At 39.1% G+C, this 20,487-nt stretch overlaps 1 protein-coding gene across 2 annotated transcripts in view; it reads right to left on the reverse strand.

Moving 5' to 3' along the window:
- PRRC1 (proline rich coiled-coil 1) overlaps window positions 1–15,059 on the reverse strand; it is a 42,804-nt gene extending 27,745 nt beyond the window's left edge. The window contains exons 1-4 of one of the 2 annotated variants that reach the window (XM_043973338.1): window positions 14,891–15,059; window positions 5,774–5,889; window positions 1,780–2,199; window positions 450–610 (exon numbers count right to left, since the gene is read on the reverse strand). In XM_043973338.1, the coding sequence (XP_043829273.1) occupies window positions 450–610; window positions 1,780–2,199; window positions 5,774–5,873 (681 nt within the window). In that variant the 5' untranslated portion in view covers window positions 5,874–5,889; window positions 14,891–15,059. The remainder of the gene's footprint in view (window positions 1–449; window positions 611–1,779; window positions 2,200–5,773; window positions 5,890–14,890) is intronic. The other variant, XM_043973346.1, reaches the window with a different exon arrangement.
- Window positions 15,060–20,487: the final 5,428 nt, after the last annotated feature.

The following is a 20,487-nucleotide window of genomic DNA, read 5'->3' on the forward strand; positions in this document are numbered from 1 at the left end:
TCCCTATTCATATTTATTCATTGATAGAATTATAGAACTTTAAAGAAACAATAGGCTAATACACCATCTACTGACCCGTTAAGAAAACATTTTCTTAAAAGATAATAGATGGGCGGCAGCTAGGTGGCACAGTGGATAAAGCACTGGCCCTGGATTCAGGAGGATCTGAGTTCAAATCTGGCCTCAGACACTTGACACTTACTAGCTGTGTGATCCTGGGCAAGTAACCCCCATAGCCCAGCAAAAAATTAAAAAAAAAAAAGATAATAGATGTTATAATTTTTCTGTAGTGATCACTAAACCTTAATATATCTTAAATGTAAAATATATTCAGATTTTCAATAGCAAACATTTTAGTATTTTTTTATTCAATTTAAGTTTGAGCTGATTAAAATTTTTTTAATCTATCCTAATTCTGTTTCATGAAAGACAAAAAACCCATACTTTACCTTAATAAACCCCCAGATACCACCAGCAGATGATTCATTCTGAACCCTAGTCAGTCTAGGGTCTTCATGTTCCTCTGGGAAAGTTATAGCTGAACCACTTCCAGTTCCCTGTGGCATAGGTGTCAAACTGGCTTGTTGAGAAATAGGAGGTGGCAACATACCTAAACAAATACATTTAAAAAATACATACATTGGCGTTTTCTGTGAGATCTGAGTTATCATACACCTTTATTTATTTATACATCTTCAATAATTTTAACTCAGTCTCAGTTTTAAATTCTAAGTATCTAAGCAAAAATTTCAGCATTACTCTGTGGGTTATTACTTATCATTTATTAATATTGTTTGAACCTAGCTTTATGTTGCTAGAAAATTGTCTAAGCCAAAAAGCTTATTGGAGAGGTTACAATGAATGACCCTCAGAGAGGTCCCAAGGAAGCCAGGAGGTTCTAAGGAATACTTAAGATCCCAACCAATTCCTGTTTTGGATTTCTCCAAAGCTTGTGTTTTGGGTTTCCCCCGAATTAGATTAACCTGCTGATATACATCTCAAATTGCCCTTCTCTTAGGAACTACCTACGAGGCTACTTAGGTAAATATCCTCAAGCCCTAGTCTGAATTTCAAATTTGGAGAGGGAATCAGCAGTTCTCTCTACCAAATTTCAAAATTAAGGGTTTGGATAGAGCACCGGCCCTGGAGTCAGGAGTACCTGAGTTCAAATCCGGCCTCAGACACTTAATACTTAACTAGCTGTGTGACCCTGGGCAAGTCACTTAATCCCAATTGCCTCACTAAAAATACAATATTCATGCCTTATGATAAATTATTGCAAGAAAAACAAGTTAGCTAGAACCTTGCTAAAATAATGATAAGAAAATACAAGTCACATCAATATTCACAATTAGCTTTTCCCAATGGAAATGGTAAGCAGCAGAAAGTTGAAAATGCTGACTGTCCAAGAGCAGTGGAGTTGTATTTGTTGCCCAAAAGGTTCTCCAGGAAAGCAAGTAACTTTGAAGTAGGGATAGCCATTGTTTATGACCACTACTGACATGCAAAAGCTAGGCCCCGTAGTTATTTAAATAACCTTTAGAAATTTCTCCAATTTACAAAGATAAGTTTTCCTATGATGCTAAGAGTAGAAGTGTTTCATAGAATCCTGGGCCAACTTTTTCAGGCTATTATAAATATTCAAATGCAATTCAAAAGTAGGTTTCACGAATAAAATTTTCATTTAACTTCATCAGCAAGAACATATAAGATCATGTGATATTGTAACCTAAGTACTGAGGAATATATTTTAGGAAAATTCTTGCTGAAAAGAATTACCTGTAACAGCAGGTGCAGAAAATGATGGCATCAAAGGTGTTTGGGGAGTTCTTCCTGCATGACCCCTTGTGATGTCATAGACTGAATCAACAGAAAATCCTGATATAGGAGGACCCGTAGGAGGAGGTGAAATAACAGTGCTCGAAGCAGTGCTTGAAGGAAAATATGGAAACTGGGGAGGAGCATTACTACTGAAAGCTGTAGCAGTTGATGGGGAAATGGGAGGTGGGACAACTGAAGAAACAGGAAGTGGGGCAGCAGAAACAGAAGGTGAGATAGCAGAAACTGGTGAAGATGGTACAAAAGGCAAAGAAGCTGAACTCTTCATGGAAGCAAGTAATGGCACAGGTGTAGAGAATGTTTGTGGTGGTAAGGACTGCATTGAAGGTGTATTAGTAGAAGAAAATGACATCGAAGAAGCTGGAAGAGAAAAAAAACATTATTGACAATGTCATTAAAATTTCCTTACCATTTTGTAGTTCTTTTCTTTCAATGGCCAAGTTTATCAAAGCACTCCCCCAACAGTCATTAGTGAAAATAAGTGAAATTTGGCCCAAATGAGTTTCAACAATTCACAAAAGGATCCAATATGATTTTGATTACATTAAATTAAAAAATTTTTGTACAAACAGAAGCAATGCATCCAAAATTAGAAGGGAGGCAGAAAGCTGGGAAACAATTTTTAAGGCCAGTACTTCTGATAAAGGCCTCATCTCTAAAATATATAGGGAACTAAATCAAATTTATAAGAACCCAAGTCATTCCCCAATTGAGAAATGGTCAAAGGATATGAACAGGCAGTTTTCTGATGAAGAAACCAAAGCTATCTATTCCCATATGAAAAAATGCTCTAAATCTCTAATGATTAGAGAGATGCAAATTAAAACAACTCTGAGGTACCACCGGACACCTATCAGATTGGCTAAAATGACAAAAAAAGGAAAATAATAAATGTTGGAGAAGCTGTGGGAAAATTGGAACACTAATCCATTGGTGGAGCTGTGAACTGATCCAACCATTCTGGAGAGCAATTTGGAATTATGCCCAAAGGGCGATAAAGCTGTGCATACCCTTTGACCCAGCAATACCACTTTTGGGTCTTTTCCCCAAAGAAATCATAGAAGGGGGAAGGGGGAAAGGGACCCACATGTACAAAAATATTTATAACTGCTCTTTATGCGGTGGCAAAGAATTGGAAGTTGAAGGGGTGCCCATCAATTGGGGAATGGCTGGACAAGTTGTGGTATATGAATACAATGGAATACTATTGTGCTATAAGAAACGATGAGCAGGAGGAGTTCAGAGAAACCTGGAGGGTCTTGCGTGGGCTGATGATGAGTGAGATGAGCAGAACTAGAAGAACATTGTACACAGTAATATCAACATTGAGTGTTGATCTACTGTGATGGACTATATTCTTCTCACCAATGCAATGGCACAGAAGAGTTCCAGGGAACTCGTGATGGAAGAGGATCTCCAAATCCAGGGGAAAAAAAAAAAAAAGAACTGCGGAGTATAGATGCTAAATGAACCATACTATTTCTTTTGTTTTTGATGCTGTTGGGTTTTTTTTTCTATTTTGAGGTTTTTCCATCATTGCTCTGATTTTTTTTCTCTTATAACATGACTAATGCAGAAATAGGATTAATGTTATTATGTGTGTGTGTGCATATATATATATATATATATATATATAAAACCTATATCAGATTACCTGCTGTCTAGGGGAGGGGGGAGGGAGGGGAGAGAGGGAGAAAAATCTGAAATTGTAAAGCTTGTAAATAAAATACTTTATTAAAAAAAACAAACAAAAAAACCACAAAAGGATCCAATAACAGAAAGTAAATGAATCATGTTAGTTATCAAATGGGGTTTCCACAGTGATTATGAGTTTGAGAGATGTTTGTTTTAATGGTTTTATGCTTTTTTTTGTTGCTTTTTATTTCTGCCTGACTGTTCTCAATTCAAAAACTTTAGTCAGAAGACTGCCAGAAAACATTCAGAAGAACACTATTAATACACTTGGGTACAGATAACCTCCGTTTCTCCACTGTTCAGTTCCTCCCAGGACATCACTCTGCTCTGGCTAGGCATTCTCCTTCTTGCCCCATCTGGACCCCTTGGTAAGCCAGTTCCACTCTATTTTCTTTTTTTCAAGACCCTTGCCTTGTCATCTCCAACTGCTTATTAGGCATTTCAAATCAGATGTTTCATAACCATCTTAAACTCAGTATGTCCCAAACTAGATTCATTTTCTCCACAAACTCTCCCTTCTTCTGAACTTCCTTATTATTATCAAGGATACCACTATCCTCCCAGTTACCTAGATTCACAACCTAAGGGTTGGCTTCAATTCCTCACTCTTTCGAATCCCATTTTTTAAAAGCCAACTCCAATCCATTCTACCTTTACAGCATCTCTCATGTGTACTCCTTTCTCTCTTCTAACACTGCCATCAGTCTGGTATGGGCACTCATCCTCTCACGCCTCCATTATTATAAGAGCCTTCTAGTTGGTTTCTCTACCTCAAGTCTCTCCCCACTCCAGTCCATTCTCCACTCAACTGTCAAAATGATCTTCCTAAAATGCAGGTCTGACTATATGACCTCCCTATTCAAAAAATTAAAATGTTCCCTTTTTACCTCCTGGTTCAAATAGAAAATCCTCAGCTTGGGTTTTAAGCCCTTCAGAACCTGACTTGTTGCTACTTGTCCAGTTTTCTGATACCTTATGCACCTCCACCTACTCAGTGATCTGGTGATACCAACTTCCTTGCCATTCTTCCAACAAGCTACTTCATTTCATTCCAAACATTTTCACTGAATGTCCTCCATGCTTTCTTTTTTCATTACTGTCTCTTAGCTTCCCTGCCTTTTTTCAGGTCTCAGATAACACCCCACCTTCTATGGGAAGGCTTTCTTTGTCTCCCTTAATGCCAGTGTCCTCCTTCTGTTAAGGATTTCCAATTTATACTGAACGTCCTGAAAATTCATACATAGTTGTTTGTATGTTGTCGTCCCCAGTAGACTATGACTTCCTTGAAGGTAGGTACTGGGTTTTTTTTTTTGCCTTTCTCTGTATTCTCACAACCTTGCCTGCTACATGATAGGCACTAAGAAAATGCTGGCTGACAGAAAAAGATCCTCCACATACTGATCTGCATTTTCATTGGTTATTTCTCAAGCCTGGAATTCTCTCTCCTGTGTCTGCCTCCTGACTTCCTTCATGTTCTAACTAAAATCCCAGCATCTATAAGAAGTCTTTCCTGATACCCCGCAATGCTAATACCTCCCCTCTGTGATTTTCTCCAACTTATCCTATATATCTTGTTTGTGTGTTGTCTCCTGCATTAGATTGTAAGCTCCTTGACAGTTCTGTCTTTTAGCACTTAGCACAGTGTCTGGTATATAGAAGGCATTCAATAAATGTTTTGGATTTTGTTATTGATACAAAAAGATGAATTGTACTTACTTTGCATACATGTACCATAAATTGATATACAACATCAAATACAAATTGATACACAATATCAAGAGAATATATGAGTGAATGAAGTGCTTTATAATAGGATTTTATATCCTATTTGCATTTTCTATGGTTTTCTTATTTAATTTTCAGTTTCAAGTATAGGGATAATTTTCCCCTCATTTTAAGCAACATAAATGCTGACTGACAAAATTGGTCAGTTATTTGCCGTTGGCGCAACCTTCTGAATACAATTCTATTCACAAGTTATATTTCCTTATTTGGAACAAAAAAAAAAACTTGCCAGGACTATTTCAAATTAGAATTAGCATAGTCAATTGAATAAAAAGAACAACAGACACCTAATTACTTTAAAATCTTCTTTTTCTCACAAATACTACAATTTTAGAAAAGTGGCTTTTGAAATATGCATTTTTAGTAATTTTTAAAAAACCCAACATTATTTTCATTTGCAAAGATTCAAAGAAGAAAAATATCAATAAATTAGTTGCTGAGCAACCACATATACCTAGAGGTACAGGAGTAGTAGATGTTGTTATTACTGTTCCTGCAGCAGTTGGTGGAGGAGTTCCAGGTGGCGTTGTCTCTATTCCACTCTCTTCCATCATTTTGTTTTGTCATATACTGTAAATATGATATACACAGTCAGGAAAAAGCATTATTTTAAATCAGAGTTAGCACAGTCAACTAAAAAACACTTAATTATTTAAAATTTTTATAACTTTTTTGAAAAAGTGTCTGTTAAAAAAACATTTTTAAGGTAGACAGTCCCAAAGACTTATAATAAATATGAAAAGCAGTCTTCATGGCATTCCTCTGTTATCAATGAATATGAAAGTAAGTATATACATAGATAGTTGATCTGGGAGTCAGGAAGGCCTGGATTCAAGCCCTACTTTTGACAGTTAAGGTGACCAAGATCAAGTCATTTAACCTCTCAATACCCTACACTACAAACTGTAGGTCACCAAGCCATCTGCCTCATAAAGACTGATTGTTAAGCACTATTTTCTTCCAGCTGCTGTTATATTTACTGTTTTATTATGATTGCTTTCTGTTAATAAATAATAAAAAGTTATGACTATTTTAACCTCATATCTATGAATCATTTATACATCAGATCTCAGGTTATTAAACTTCTAAAGACAAGAGATTAACAAGTAGCTTCATTTTACGAAGTATTATTGGTAGCAATTTTACTAAGTTCTACATTTAGCAGAGTTAGCAATATCGTTATTTTTAAAAGTAATTGTACTTTTATCTTTGTTACCCCCTTTTCTTTTCCTTTTTTTTTTTTGGTGAGGCAATTGGGGTTAAGTGACTTGCCCAGGGTCACACAGCGAGTGTCAAGGGTCTGAGGTCAGATTTGAACTCAGGTCCTCCTGAATCCAGGACCGGTGCTTTATCCATTGAGCCACCTAGCTGCCCCACCCCCTTTTCTTTTAAATATTTTGTTGATTCTCTTTTTTAACACAAATTTCATTTCCCACTGATTTTCCCCTCATTACAATTCTACCTTGTAACAAGTCTAATTAAGCAAAACAAATCAGCCCGTTGGTTATATGTGAAAATGTATGCCTTATATTTCACCGCTAGTCTACTATCTATTGCCAAAGGCCTAGGGTGTGCTTTACTGTTAAGTCTCCTGAGGTCCTTATGAGTCACTGTATCCATCAATGTTTGGAAAACTTTCAATGTTTGCTTTATGTTATTATGGGCATCATAGATTATAAACAGTAAGTCTTTATAACATAATATTCAGTGATGTGTGGAAATGCAGATGATGCAGTGCAGTTGAAGACAAAGAATTTGGAGACCTGAGTGCTCATCCAACTCTACTAAACCACTGTGTATTTTTAGATTCTTAACATATAAAATGGGGGTGCCTTCCTCTTTCAGAGATGTCAGGCTAACATGAAATAAGATATGAAAAAAAAAGTTATTAGGTTCAAATGAGTTAGTCCTTGTAAAGTGTTCTGCAATCTTTAAAGTGTTATATAAATGCTAGCTATTATTATAACACAAATTTAACACTATTTATGTCACCTCCACGAGCTATCAAAATATTTTTCTTGCTTTTCATCAGTGATATTGAAAACATAATTCAATATAAAGACTACTGGAATTGGAGTCAGAACACATGGATTCATATCCTAAATCTGCCAATTCCTACCTCTGTTTCCTTGGGCAAATTCATTTTGCCTCTCTGAGCTTTTCTTGTGTATAAAATGTAGATAATAACATTTAAATCTCCTGCCTCACTTAAAATGTTGTGAAATGAGTTATTAGTAAATTCCACCCCCTTCATCAGCATTAAAAAATTAAAGCTCTATCAACATAAGGCTTTTCAGAAAATAATGCTAAGTTTGAAGTGCAGCTATACAATGACTGTTAAGATGCTTTTTACGCCAGTTACTTTGGGGACAGGACACTATTTTATTCATGGAATAATGACAGGCAGTGAAGCTGAGTCCTAATTCTTTATATCACCTAATCATGTGGCTTCCTGGTTACCTAAGGAATAGAATGGCCTACTTACCCTGGTGGAGTTACTTAGACCAAGCTAGTCAACACACCCAACCTCACCACACCCCAGACAAGTTTCCAGTTTCCATAAGGAGGCAAAGGAGGCTGGGTCTATCCAAGTTATCCTTGTGGAATAGTAAACCTCCCTTTCTTAACTGGTGAATGACCTAAGAGGCATGCATTCCAACATCAAATATAAACTACCAGGAAACTGGCCTCAAGCAGCAGCCACTCCTAAAAGTTTGTATCCTCAGCTTCAGCATAATGCTCAGCACACAGTAGGTGCTTAATAAATTCTTGTTAGTTGGATTTTTATGTCTATTTAACTCCCTCCTCATCTCTGCCTCTTAAGATTATTTTCCTCAAAAACAATCCTTTTTCTGGACTTCCTTATTCCTGTTAAGGATAACACTACCCTACTATCATCAAGGTTCTCAAGCTTATCTTTAATACCTAGCAGAACCTCAGTTTACAAATCCAAATCAATTTTAACAGCTTGTCTCCTGGCCCTATTTCTTATCTGAACTACTGCAATAACCTTCTAATTGAGTCTCTCCTCACTCCAAGCCATCTTTTACATAGGTGAAAGAGTGATATTTCTAAAGCATGAGGGTCTGGCCATGTTTACTTTCCCATTCTCAATAAAACTCCCATGGCTTCTTATGACTTCCAGAATCAAACACAAGCTCCTACTTTTTGACATTTAAAGGCCTTCACAATCTGGCTCTAACCTACCTTTCAAGCTTTATTACATATTACTCCCCTTCATGCATTCCACATTCCAGTCAAACTGGCCTTGTATTCTTCATACACAACACCCCGACTTTTGTCTCCTTGCTCAGGCTGCCTTCTTTACTCGGAATGTTCCTCAGAGATCCCCAGTTTTTTCTCAAATGCCATCCTATACCCTGCATTTCCTGTTTCCCCTAGTTACTAGTTAATCTCCTCAAAAACACCATGTATTAATTTTATGTATATTTATGAGTGTAAACAATAATGACTCCCCTAATAAAATGTAAGCTCCTTGAGGACAGAAATGATTTTATTCTTGTGCCTCAGTGCTGAGCACTTAAGTGGTAAGCACTTAAGAAATGCTTATTGACTGACTGATCAGATGTTTTCTAGAAAAATAAATAAAAATTACTTGAAGTTAAGTCTGGTAAATAAGGTGGACGCTCAAATTATATAGTATTATTTGGGGTCAAAATCAAGGTGGAACTATAAAGTAATCAGGTTCATTTTCTTGCATGGGTCATACACTGACTCTGAAAGCAATTTCAAAAGAACCCCACCACCTCCACAGAAAGAACTGATAAAAAGAGCACTTGGTTGCTGTCTTGTGGAAGGGGGAGGAAAGGGAGGGAGGGAGAAAAATTTGGAAACTCTAAATCTTATGAAAATGAATGTTGAAAACTACCCTTACATGTCACTGGAAAAAATAAAATAAATGTTTGTTGAACAAAAAGAAGAGCTCCAAAAGTCTTGAGCAAGAATGTTATTAACAGAATAAGTACAATGCCTTTGAAATTAACCACTTTGAAAGTCAATACTCATTGAAATATTTAAGTTCTTTTTTGTTTATAAGCCCATTTCAATTAATTATATAATAATTATACTATTAATTACATTATAATAATAACTACAATAATATTAATTATTCTTAACATTCTTATTTATATCCTTAACAATATTTAGGGGCACTTCAATGTGATAAAACTATAGGACTCTGCTAAGTTTTTACCTCACTGAATGATCACAGGGTGAAGGTGAGTGAACCTGGTTTCTAAAAGGACACATCAATAGCTCAAAAAATCTGAGTAGATCCTAGGACAAGCTGCAAAGGCTTTAAGTACAAGGCCTCTTGACTGCATGTTCATCAGTCAAGGAAAAGTCAAGCAGGCGAGCTCATCAGAAGACTGATCACCAGTTTAACTTTATCCAAAGTAAACAATGAAGACCATCTAATAGGGAGTGAAGAGACTACAATTGGCATTGGTGAATTATGCATGCATGGGAGTGAAATATCATGGATATCTGTAAGGTACTGAATAAAAGTAGCAGTTCACATTTATATATCACTTGAAGGGTCACAAAACACTTTATATAGATAATTATCTCATTTTATTCTTACACCAACAATTTGAAATAGGTAGCCTAAGCATTATTACTCTCATAATACAGATAAAGAAACTGGGGCTCAGCAAGGACTAGAATCTCTCTGTCTCTCTGTCTCTCCTCCCTCTCCTCTCTCTGTCTCTGTCTCTTGTTTCTTCTTCCTAAACCTATTCTTTATCCTCATTTTGACAATGGTCCAACCCTCAGCATGTTCCTATGCCTACCCTGCTCTGGCTTCATTTTCTTCTCTTTCCACTCTAGACCTTTTAGTTTACAATATCTACTCTACATCATCCTCTTTTCTTGATCCTCTTGTCCTGCCCTAGTGTTGTTTAATCCTTCATAAACCCCAACAATGAATTACTTCTACCATGTGCCTCCCTACTCACAGGCTACTGAAACAAACCTGAAGGAAAGCAGCAACCATGCTGCCTGGGTCCTCTATAAACTTAGGTTACCCAATCTCAACTGTACCCTCATTACTACTACTTACTTGATTCTTCATCCAGTTCCCAAACTTCTCTCTTCCAACCTCCCATACCACCTCCTCTTCTCACTCAGCTAAGGGCAACAATATCTCATCTTTTATTGAGAAAATAAAAGACCATTCACCTCAGAACTCTCTTCAACCTTCATCTGTTAATTCAAAACCTCTTGATATCTCCCATTCCTCCTTCCTTTACTCCACTCACTTATGATGATGTGGCCAATCCCTTCCTATATTCTCAAAGAGACTGCCTCTATTATCTCTTCTCTTCCAGTCTTCAGTCTCACCCTAACTACTAGTTCCTTTCCTGCTGCTTTAAACAAGTTCAAGTTTCCTTCACATCTGAAAAACCCTTACTTCATTCTAATATCTCCTCAAACTAGCGTCCTTTATTTCTCTTCCATTTCTCAGCCAAATTCTGAGGAAAAGATAGTTATTGCCTCCATTCTTCTTTTACTCATTTCTCAACCTTTTGCAATCTGGTTTCTGACCTCAACACATAACTGATTAACTACTCTCTATAGTTACCAGTGGTATCTTAATTGCAAAACAAAATATAACAAGACTTCTTTCAGTCTTCATACTTCTCCATCTCTCTGCAATACTTGACCAAAGTTTCTTGGATGGAACTAAATCCAGATTCTGTCCCACAATGATGGATGTAGTCCAAGGCTCTGTCCCCTTCTCTCTACATACTGTCACCTAGTCATCAAGTAACAGAGTTTATCATCTTGTGAGATTTAAAATTGGATATTAGATCATAAATCTACCCTACTTAACCTTTCCCTTAATTTATCTCCCAGACTAGTAAATGGAAGAAGCTTCTGGTTTTCTAGATAGACCATTTATTGTATGGTAGTCACAAGGTGATGTTGATTAGAAGGATAGGAAAGTAGAAACACAATACAAATCGTCTTAAGTCTAAGCTTAGTCTATATTCCGTATAAAACTCACCAAAAGAGAAGGCCACCTTTGGGGAGAGAGAGAACGTCTGTGCAGCGCAGTCAGGAGACCAGCAGAGCAGGAAAAAAAACCCCACTTCCGTTCTCTCCTTGTCTTTTAAGCACGCACCCCGGAAGTCGAGTGCGTAGCAGGCAGTCTGACGTGCGCAGCAGGCAGACTGGCGTGCGTAGCTCATGCCGTTGGTCTCCTCCCCAAAAGGGTGGTCCTTCAAAAACTGGCGTCTTTCAGTTATCCTAACCGACTGTTAAAAAAACTTTCATATTTTTTTACCACAATCTCTAAACAGATGAGTCAAAGACTCATACATCAAGACCTAGTCTCTCTTCTGAGCTCCAATTGTGCATCTCCAACTGTCATTAGACACTGCAAACTGAATGTACCATTGTTCCAAATTTGACAAGACCAAAACAGAACCCATTATTTCCCACCCCAAATATCTTCCTCCTCCTTTTGAACTTCTTTATTTTTGTCAAAGGCACAACCATCATTTCTATCAACAAACTCAAGATCATGCTTGATGCCTCACTGTCTTTTAGGCCACATAATCTGTTGCTAATGTTGACATTTCTACCTCTGTGATGTCTCTCGTATAGATCTCCTTCATCCTAGATAGCTCCTACTATCTCTCTATGGACTACTGCAATAATTTCCTAATTCATCTCCCTACCTCAAATCTCTTCCCTGTCTACACAGCAACCATAGTTATTTTTCTAAAGCCGGGTCTGACTTCCATTCGATAAACTCCAGTGGCTCCTTGGGAGCAAATATAAACTCTTCTAACAGTTCTATAACTTCCCACCTTCACTGGAAAAAAACAAAAACCCATTCACCTAAAATCATCCATAACAAACCCTCACTTCATCTAATTATTTCTGCTAGCTATATATTTCTTTGCTCTTTTTCCACGAAACTCTGAGAAAGTCATCCTGTTTCCTCTCAATTTTCTACTTCCTCTCCTCTCAGTTCTAAACCCTCTGCAATCTGCCCCTCTCTTCATCAAACTAAACCTGGCCTCTCCAAAATTACCAATGACCTCAATTCTGAAATCTATTACCTTTTCTCAGCATTCATTCTTCATGACTTCTTTGCATCTTTTTTCATCATCTCCTGGATACTCTTTCCTTTCTCAGGTTCCATGACACTGTTTTCTCTGGGCTCTCCTATAATCTGTTTGACTGTTCATCCTCAGACCCCTTTGCTTTCTTCATTCATGTCATGCCCATTAATCATGGGTATTCCCCAAATCTTTCTCCTGCACCCTCTTCTTTTTTCTCTCTATAGCTCACTTGCTAATCTTAGCAACTCCCAAAAGTTCAACTTTAATCTCTATGTAGATCATTTCATATCTATGGATCTAGCCCAGTTTCTCTCCCAAACTAGTTTCTCATCACCAACTGCCTTTTGGACATCTCAAACTGGATACCCTATAAGATTTTCAAACTCGCCTTTCCACTCAAACCCTCATTTCTTAACTTGTTTATTAGTCAAGCACACCACCCTCCCACTTACCTCACCAGTCATCTTGGTGGCATCCTCAACTCCTCACTCTCACTACACATAACCAGCATTGTCAAATCTTGTCATCAATTCCTTCACATCTCTCAAATACCTCCCTTTCTCTCCATTCACACAGCTACTAATATGGGAAAATATGGGGGATGAAACTGAGGCCCGAGTTGAGACCCCCAAAATGAAAGTAGAACATACTGTTTGTTCCCCTGAAGTCTGTAGTTTAGTACCAGCTTCCTGACTTATGCCTCTGTTTACTGAAATATGCCTTCCTGTCTGCCAAGTAAGTCACCACAATGTACCTGTGAAAACCTGCATGTATTTTCACACTTAAGAGATATAAAAACTGCAACTTGGACACTTGTTGGTGGCCCAGAGTATCAGAGGCTACTCTGCTTTGGGCCGGCAGGTCAATAAACTGCTCTTCCTTATTCCTGAGTGCCATTTGGGTTTCTCCATTCTTGTTCTTTGAACAAGTCACTATTAGCTTCAGGGATTTCTTCTGGGTGTTCCCCATTATTGGAATATTCTCTCCTCATCTCCCCATTATGGCATCTGTGGCTTCCTTTAAGTACCAGCTAAAATCCTAACTGCTCCAAGAAGCCTATACCAATCCCTTTTAATTCTAGTGACTTCCCTCTCTTATTTCTAGCATATCTTGTATATAGTCTTTTTTTGTACATACTTGTTCCATGATGTCTCCCCTATTAGATCATGAGATCCTCATGGGCAGGGACTATTTTTTGCTTTTCTTTGTATCCCCAATACTTAGCACAGTGCCTAACATAGTCAGCTCTTAAATGATTAATGACTGACCCCTGGCTATTAGAATCCCTGGTTTCCTTTAAGTTTTAGCTCAAGTTTTCTACCTGAAGCCTTTCCTGATGCCTCAAGCTGCTATTACCCCTTCCCACTCAATGGTATCTACTTTGTAAATTTTGTATGGCAAGGACTATTTCATTTTTTTACCTTTGTATTCTTCTTACCTTGAACATCGTCTGACTCACAGAAGCCACTTACAGATTATTGATTAAATGATTCAATAAACTATGAAGGCTTATTCAAAAAAGTTTTTAAAAAATCTTAAAGGTCTCATTCCAAGAATGAATGCTCCGGGCCCCTATTAATCTTTATTCCGAATAGGCTAAAGATAGGTTGCCCTTTAACTTTCCCTGGGAGGACTGAAAGAAAAAGAAAAAAATCAAGAACAAAAATCTATGGAGCATGCATAATGGATAGAAAGTTGACCTCAAATGCAGAAGACCCAAGGTTTAGCAACATCACCCCAGAACACACAAAACATAAGTGTGGAGGGTGATCTGGAAGATCAAGAAGCCTCTTCTAACTAGATGGTATGTGAATACCTACGAGGAAACGCTTAATAAATGCTTTTCATTCATTCATCCAGTACTTAAAAGCCGCGTGGCGCGGTGGTCTGGGCCCGTCTGGGGGGCCGAGGGGGTGGGGGTGGGGGGTCCGGGGTCCCTACGTGGGAAGAGAAATTCCGTATTCCAGAGAATCACAGATCCTCCCGGAGATCCTCGGGAGGGGATGGGCTGAAAGCGTCCCGCAGGATGAGGGATCTGAGGGGTTGGGGGGCGGGGGCAAGAACGGGGTTCCAACTACCCTTCTCCGGGTCTTATGAACTTGGAGTCCCCCCCATAAGCGCGCCCTACCTCCACCTCCCAGGGTGCAAGATGGCCCAGCGTCCGCGGCGCTGCCACGTCTCCGGGGCCGCTTCCCTCCCTCCCCACGCCCTCAAACAAGTGTTGGGGGCGGCGCGGGAGCCTCCTCCTCCCGCACCGAGTTCAGGCCCCGTCGAGGCTCCTGATGCAAACGTCCCCAAAGCCGCTCTGCTCCGGGGTCCCGCACCCCCGCCCCGCGGTGACGCCCCCACCCCCACCCCCACCCCGCTGGGCCGCGAGCCACCGCCAGGATGACCCTCAGAAGTCGGGGAACCCGGGACCGCCTCGCCCCGGGGTGCTAGGTGGAAGTCGGGGTCCCACCAGCCCCGGGACGGCTCACCTGGGGTCCAGACGGCGCGGCTGGGGCAGGGGCGGCCAGAGGCGGGTGGGGGCACCAACCGGGAAGCGAGAGAAGGCTCAGGGGCAGAGCGGCGATGCCAGCAGAACGCCCAGGCTGCCCCCGGTCCAGAGCTGGCGCCCAGAGCAGCCTCCTCCGCCTCCAAGATGGCCGGCGGCAGTGACGCGCCGCCTGCCACGTCAGCCTCCCGGCCCTCCCTCGCCCAGACTCGGATCCAGCGCCGCCCCTGGCTCGGGAGGCCTGAACCGCCTGCGGAGCCCGGCTCCGGGCTGCGGGACGTGGCAGCCGCTGGGATCCCCCAGTGCCCAACCCGGAGCCAAGACCCAGGATTGCCCCAAGTCCGGAGGGTGACCTGTGAGCCCCTCTGTTTGGATCGTGCGTGAATAACTATAGGGAAGCTCGGTTCATCCATTTATCCTGCAGGATCACATTCAGACCTTCCAATGCACCTATGAATGTAGAGTCCCAGGAAAGCACTTTCTTCTCACATCCCCTTCGGAAGCTACCTGAATTCGGATCACACTTAAGAGCTATAAAGAATCCTCTCCTATTACAGAAGGGGAATCTGAGGCCCGGGATATTTGAGCTCCTTTGACTTGTTGAAAATTAAATATAGTTTTTATTTGCCTGTCTCCTACAATAAAAAATTAGTAATAAACAGATCAGAGAAATCAATTTTATAATATCTCCTACAATTTGTTTCCATACCTGTCCTCCTACGAACAAAACAGATCAGAGAACATAATGTCTCTCCTACAGGAAAAAACAGATCAGAGACAGAAAGAAGATAATTCCAATTTATTTTGTCCCAAGAAGAAAGAAACATGATCACCTGGAGACACACCCCCTCCCCAAGGGAGCTAGAGGATTCCCTCTTTCTGAGGGTATATAAAGTTTCTTTTTGTCCATTGGTTACAGAGTATTATTTCAATAGTATGATACAAAATCAACCCAGAAGCAAAAGCAGTTTAACAATTTCAGTTATAACAAGTATGGAGGAAATACAGAAGCATCATGATAAAATTACAGGATTCCAAAAAAAAAAAAAGGGTTTGGCAAGGATTAGGACACCCAGATTTCCCCATAATATAGGGACTTAATATCCTGAGGAAAGAAATCACCACTGGGTTCAGTTTGGAGTTCAGTTGAAGGACATTTTGCTCCTATTAACCCAGGGTTTCATAAAAATACTTTTAGAGGGGCAGCTAGGTAGCACAGTGGATAAAGCACCAGCCCTGGAGTCAGGAGGACCTGAATTCAAATGCCTCAGACACTTAACACTTACTAGCTGTGTGACCCTAGGCAAGTCACTTAACCCCAATTGCCTCACCAAAAACAAACAAACAAACAAAAATACTTTTGGATAATAAGGCACCTCCATCAAATCCAGGTGATCTACACATTCATAGTAACAGACTCCAGGTTGTTGTTTTGGTCTTGTCTGAGTCTCTGACCCCATTTGGAGTTTTCTTTGCAAAGCCAATGGAGTGGTTTGCCATTTCCTTCTCCAGCTCATTTTACAGATAAGGAAACTGAGGCAAATAGAATCAAATGATTTGCTCAGGGTCACACAGCTCATAAGGCTCTGAGGCTGGATTTTAACTTGGTCAAAAGTGCCTCGACTCCAGAGTCAATATTCATTTCACTATATAAAAATAGCAATCAAGTAGCATTTAAGCACCTAGTATATGCCAGGCCACTGTAGTAAGCACTAAGGATACAATCTAATGGGTGAGACAACAGGCAAATAACTATGTCCTATCAAGATACAAGATAAATAGGGAGTCATTTCAGAGAGAAGACACTAAGATTAAGGACTGGCAAAAGCTTCTTACAGGTGGGACTTGAAGAAAGCTAAATCACAGATGAAAAGAATTTCAGGCATTGAGGAGAGCCAGTGAAAATGCTTGGAGTAAGGAGATGAAATGTCCTGTGTTACACTACCTTCACTTCCACTTAACTCTGGTATATCCCTCAATCAGTTCAGATTTCAATTAACAAAGAATTTTTGTAATTCTGAATTTGACAAACACCAATAAATATAAACATTTCAGGGGCGGCTAGGTAGCGAAGTGGATAAAGCACTGGCCTTGGATTCAGGAAAACCTGAGTTCAAATCCAGCCTCAGACACTTGACAGTTGCTTTGTGACCTTGGGCAAGTCACTTAACCCTCATTGCCCTACAAAAAAAAATATGAACATTTCCATATACAAATGTAGGCACCAATTTCTTTCCTCCTATTCTCTATCCTTTTTCAACTCCTACTTACTTTGGCAGATTCAGAACCTAGAGAGTAATATAACTACCCTAATATCTATTATTTTTGTTATCTATTAGGCAGTTGAGTCAGTTAGCTTTTCAAAAGAAGTATAGGCAGCTAGGTGGTGCAGTGGATAAAGCACCAGCCCTGATTCAGGAGGACCTGAGTTTAAATTCAACCTCAGACACTAGACACTAGCTGTGTAATCCTGGGCAAGTCACTTAACCCTCACTGCCCTGGGGGGGGCGGGGGAGGGAAGAAGTATTTACTCATGTAGTACATATACACCAATCAGAACTATTGCAAGCAAGGAAGCTATGGTAAGGCAATTAAGGTTACCCTCACCACCAGGAAGATTGATCTGGAACTCCGCTGTGGGCCTTTTGGTCTAGAGAAATATAAACGTTCTTTTTGAGATTTTTCTGGGCCACTCCTAAGACATCAGGGAATTTCAATGCTAAACTGCTTCTTATCAGTGACTTTTATTTATTTTTAACCTCCGGACCACTTTTAAACAGCCTTGAGAATTGCTTCTATTGAGGGTATTAGAATATGATTAGAAAAATATGATATAGTGAAAGAACTGTTTAGACCCTCTAGCACCGATTGATCATTTGTTTCTAGAAGCAGGATTTTGACTCAGACATGTCTCTTATTCAAAGAAAAACAGAAAAAAGACAATTTTATGTAAAGTCATTGCATACAGCTTGTTGTTTTTTAAGTATGCAAATGTAGCTACATCGTGCAGATTATTACCTCCAAATGTGCCACCCTTATCTGCATTGTCTTCTTGATCTATGGATCTCTTGTGTGAATTTTTTAAAAATTCTTCATTGATGCTTTTTCCTTCATATTTCTTGGCACTGTCATCACTGGACTCCTGCTCACACCTATTTATTCACAGTCCCTTGCCCCCAAACCAAATCCCCTCCCTTACAACAAGGCACCTTCAAGAAAACCAAATGTACTTGTTGGCTACATCTGAAAACATTCTGTATCTATAGGCCATCATTTCTCCGTCAAGAAATGAGAAGTGAGAAACCCAGAGGGTCTTACGTGAGCTGATGATGAGTGAGATGAGCAGAACCAGAAGAACATTGTACACAGTATCATCAACATTGAGTGTTGATCTACTGTGATGGACTATATTCTTCTCACCAATGCAATGGTACAGAAGAGTTCCAGGGGACTCATGATAGAAGAGGATCTCCAAATCCAAGAAAAAAAAAAAAGACCTGTGGAATATAGATGCTGAATGAACCATACTATTTCTTTTGTTTTTGGTGCTGTTGTTTTTTTTTTTCTATTTTGAGGTTTTTCATCATTACTCTGATTTTTTCTTTTACAACAGGACTAATGCAGAAATAGGATTAATGTTATTATGTGTATATATATATGTGTGTATATCTATATCTATATCTAGATATATAGTTATAACCTATATCAGATTACCTGCTGTCTAGGGGAGGGGGGAAGGAGGGGAGGGAGGGAGAAAAATCTGAAATTGTAAAGCTTGTATAAACAAAAGTTGAGAACTATCTTTACATGTAACAGAAAAAATAAAATATATGTAAAATAAAATTAAAAAAAAAAGAAATGAGAAGCATACTCATTCCAACAATAAGAGTTCTTAAGATTTTCAAAGTTGTTTTCCTTTTGTGTTTTTAATTTTTTAGGCTAAAACTGTATTTTGTATAATTGCTACAACTGTGTTTTTAAAATTATGCTAAAACTGTATTTTATTTTATTTTTTGACAGTATTTTATTTTTTTAAATTAATAGTTTTTTCCCTGTTACATGTAAAGATAGTTCACAACTTTTGTTTATACAAGCTTTCCAATTTCAGATTTTTCTCCCTCCCTCCCCTCCCTCCCCCCTCCCCAAGACAGCAGGTAATCTGATATAGGTTTTATATAAATATATATATATATACACACATAATAACATTAAACATATTTCTGCATTAGTCATGTTATAAGAGAAAAATCAGAGCAATGATGACAAACCTCAAAATAGAAAAACATCAGCACCAAAAAACAAAAGAAGTAGTATGGTTCATTCAGCATCTATACACCACAGTTCTTTTTTTCCCCTGGATTTGGAGATCCTCTTCCATCATGAGTCCCCTGGAACTCTTCTGTACCATTGCATTGGTGAGAAGAATCTAGTCCATCACAGTAGATCAACACTCAATGTTGATGATACTGTATACAATGTTCTTCTGGTTCTGCTCATCTCACTCATCATCAGCCCACGCAAGACCCTCCAGGTTTCTCTGAACTCCTCCTGCTCATCTTTTCTTACAGCACAATAGTATTCCATTGTATTCATATACCACAATTTGTCCAGCCATTCCCCAATTGATGGGCATCCCCTCAACTTCCAATTCCTTGCCACCAAAACAAAACAAAAAACAAAGGGGCAGCTAGATGGTGCAGTGGATAGAGCACTGGCCCTGGATTCAGGAGGACCTGAGTTCAAATCCGGCCTCAGACACTTAACACTTACTAGCTGTGTGACCCGGGGCAAGTCACTTAACCCCCATTGCCTTACTAAAAAAAACAAAAAAACAAAACAATTCCTTGCCACTGCATAAAGAGCAGCTATAAATATTTTTGTACACGTGGGTCCCTTTCCCCCTTCCATGATTTCTTTGGGAAAAAGACCCAGTAGTGGTATTGCTGGGTCAAAGGGTATGGACAGCTTTATCACCCTTTGGGCATAATTCCAAATTGCTCTCCAGAATGGTTGGATCAGTTCACAGCTCCACCAACAATGCATTAGTGTTCCAATTCTCCCACAGCTTCTCCAACATTTATTATTTTCCTTTTTTGTCATTTTAGCCAATCTGATAGGTGTCAGGTGATACCTCAGAGTTGTTTTAATTTGCATCTCTCTAATCATTAGAGATTTAGAGCATTTTTTCATATGGGAATAGATAGCTTTGGTTTCTTTATCAGAAAACTGCCTGTTCATATCCTTTGACCATTTCTCAATTGGGGAATGACTTAGATTCTTATAAATTTGATTTAGTTCACTATATATTTTAGAAATGAGGCCTTTATTAGAAGTACTGGCCATAAAAATTGTTTCCCAGCTTTCTGCCTCCCTTCTAATTTTGGATGCATTGCTTCTGTTTGTACAAAAATTTTTTAATTTAATGTAATCAAAATCATCCATTTTGCATTTTATAATATACTCTAACTCTTGTTTGGTCATAAACTGTTTTCGTTTCCAGAGGTCTGATAGGTAGACTATTCCTTTCTCTCCTAATTTACCTATGGTATCACCTCTTATGTCTAAATCTTGTATCCATTT

Source organism: Dromiciops gliroides, chromosome 1 (assembly GCF_019393635.1).
Source record: "Dromiciops gliroides isolate mDroGli1 chromosome 1, mDroGli1.pri, whole genome shotgun sequence".
NCBI classification, from domain to species: Eukaryota; Metazoa; Chordata; class Mammalia; order Microbiotheria; family Microbiotheriidae; genus Dromiciops; species Dromiciops gliroides.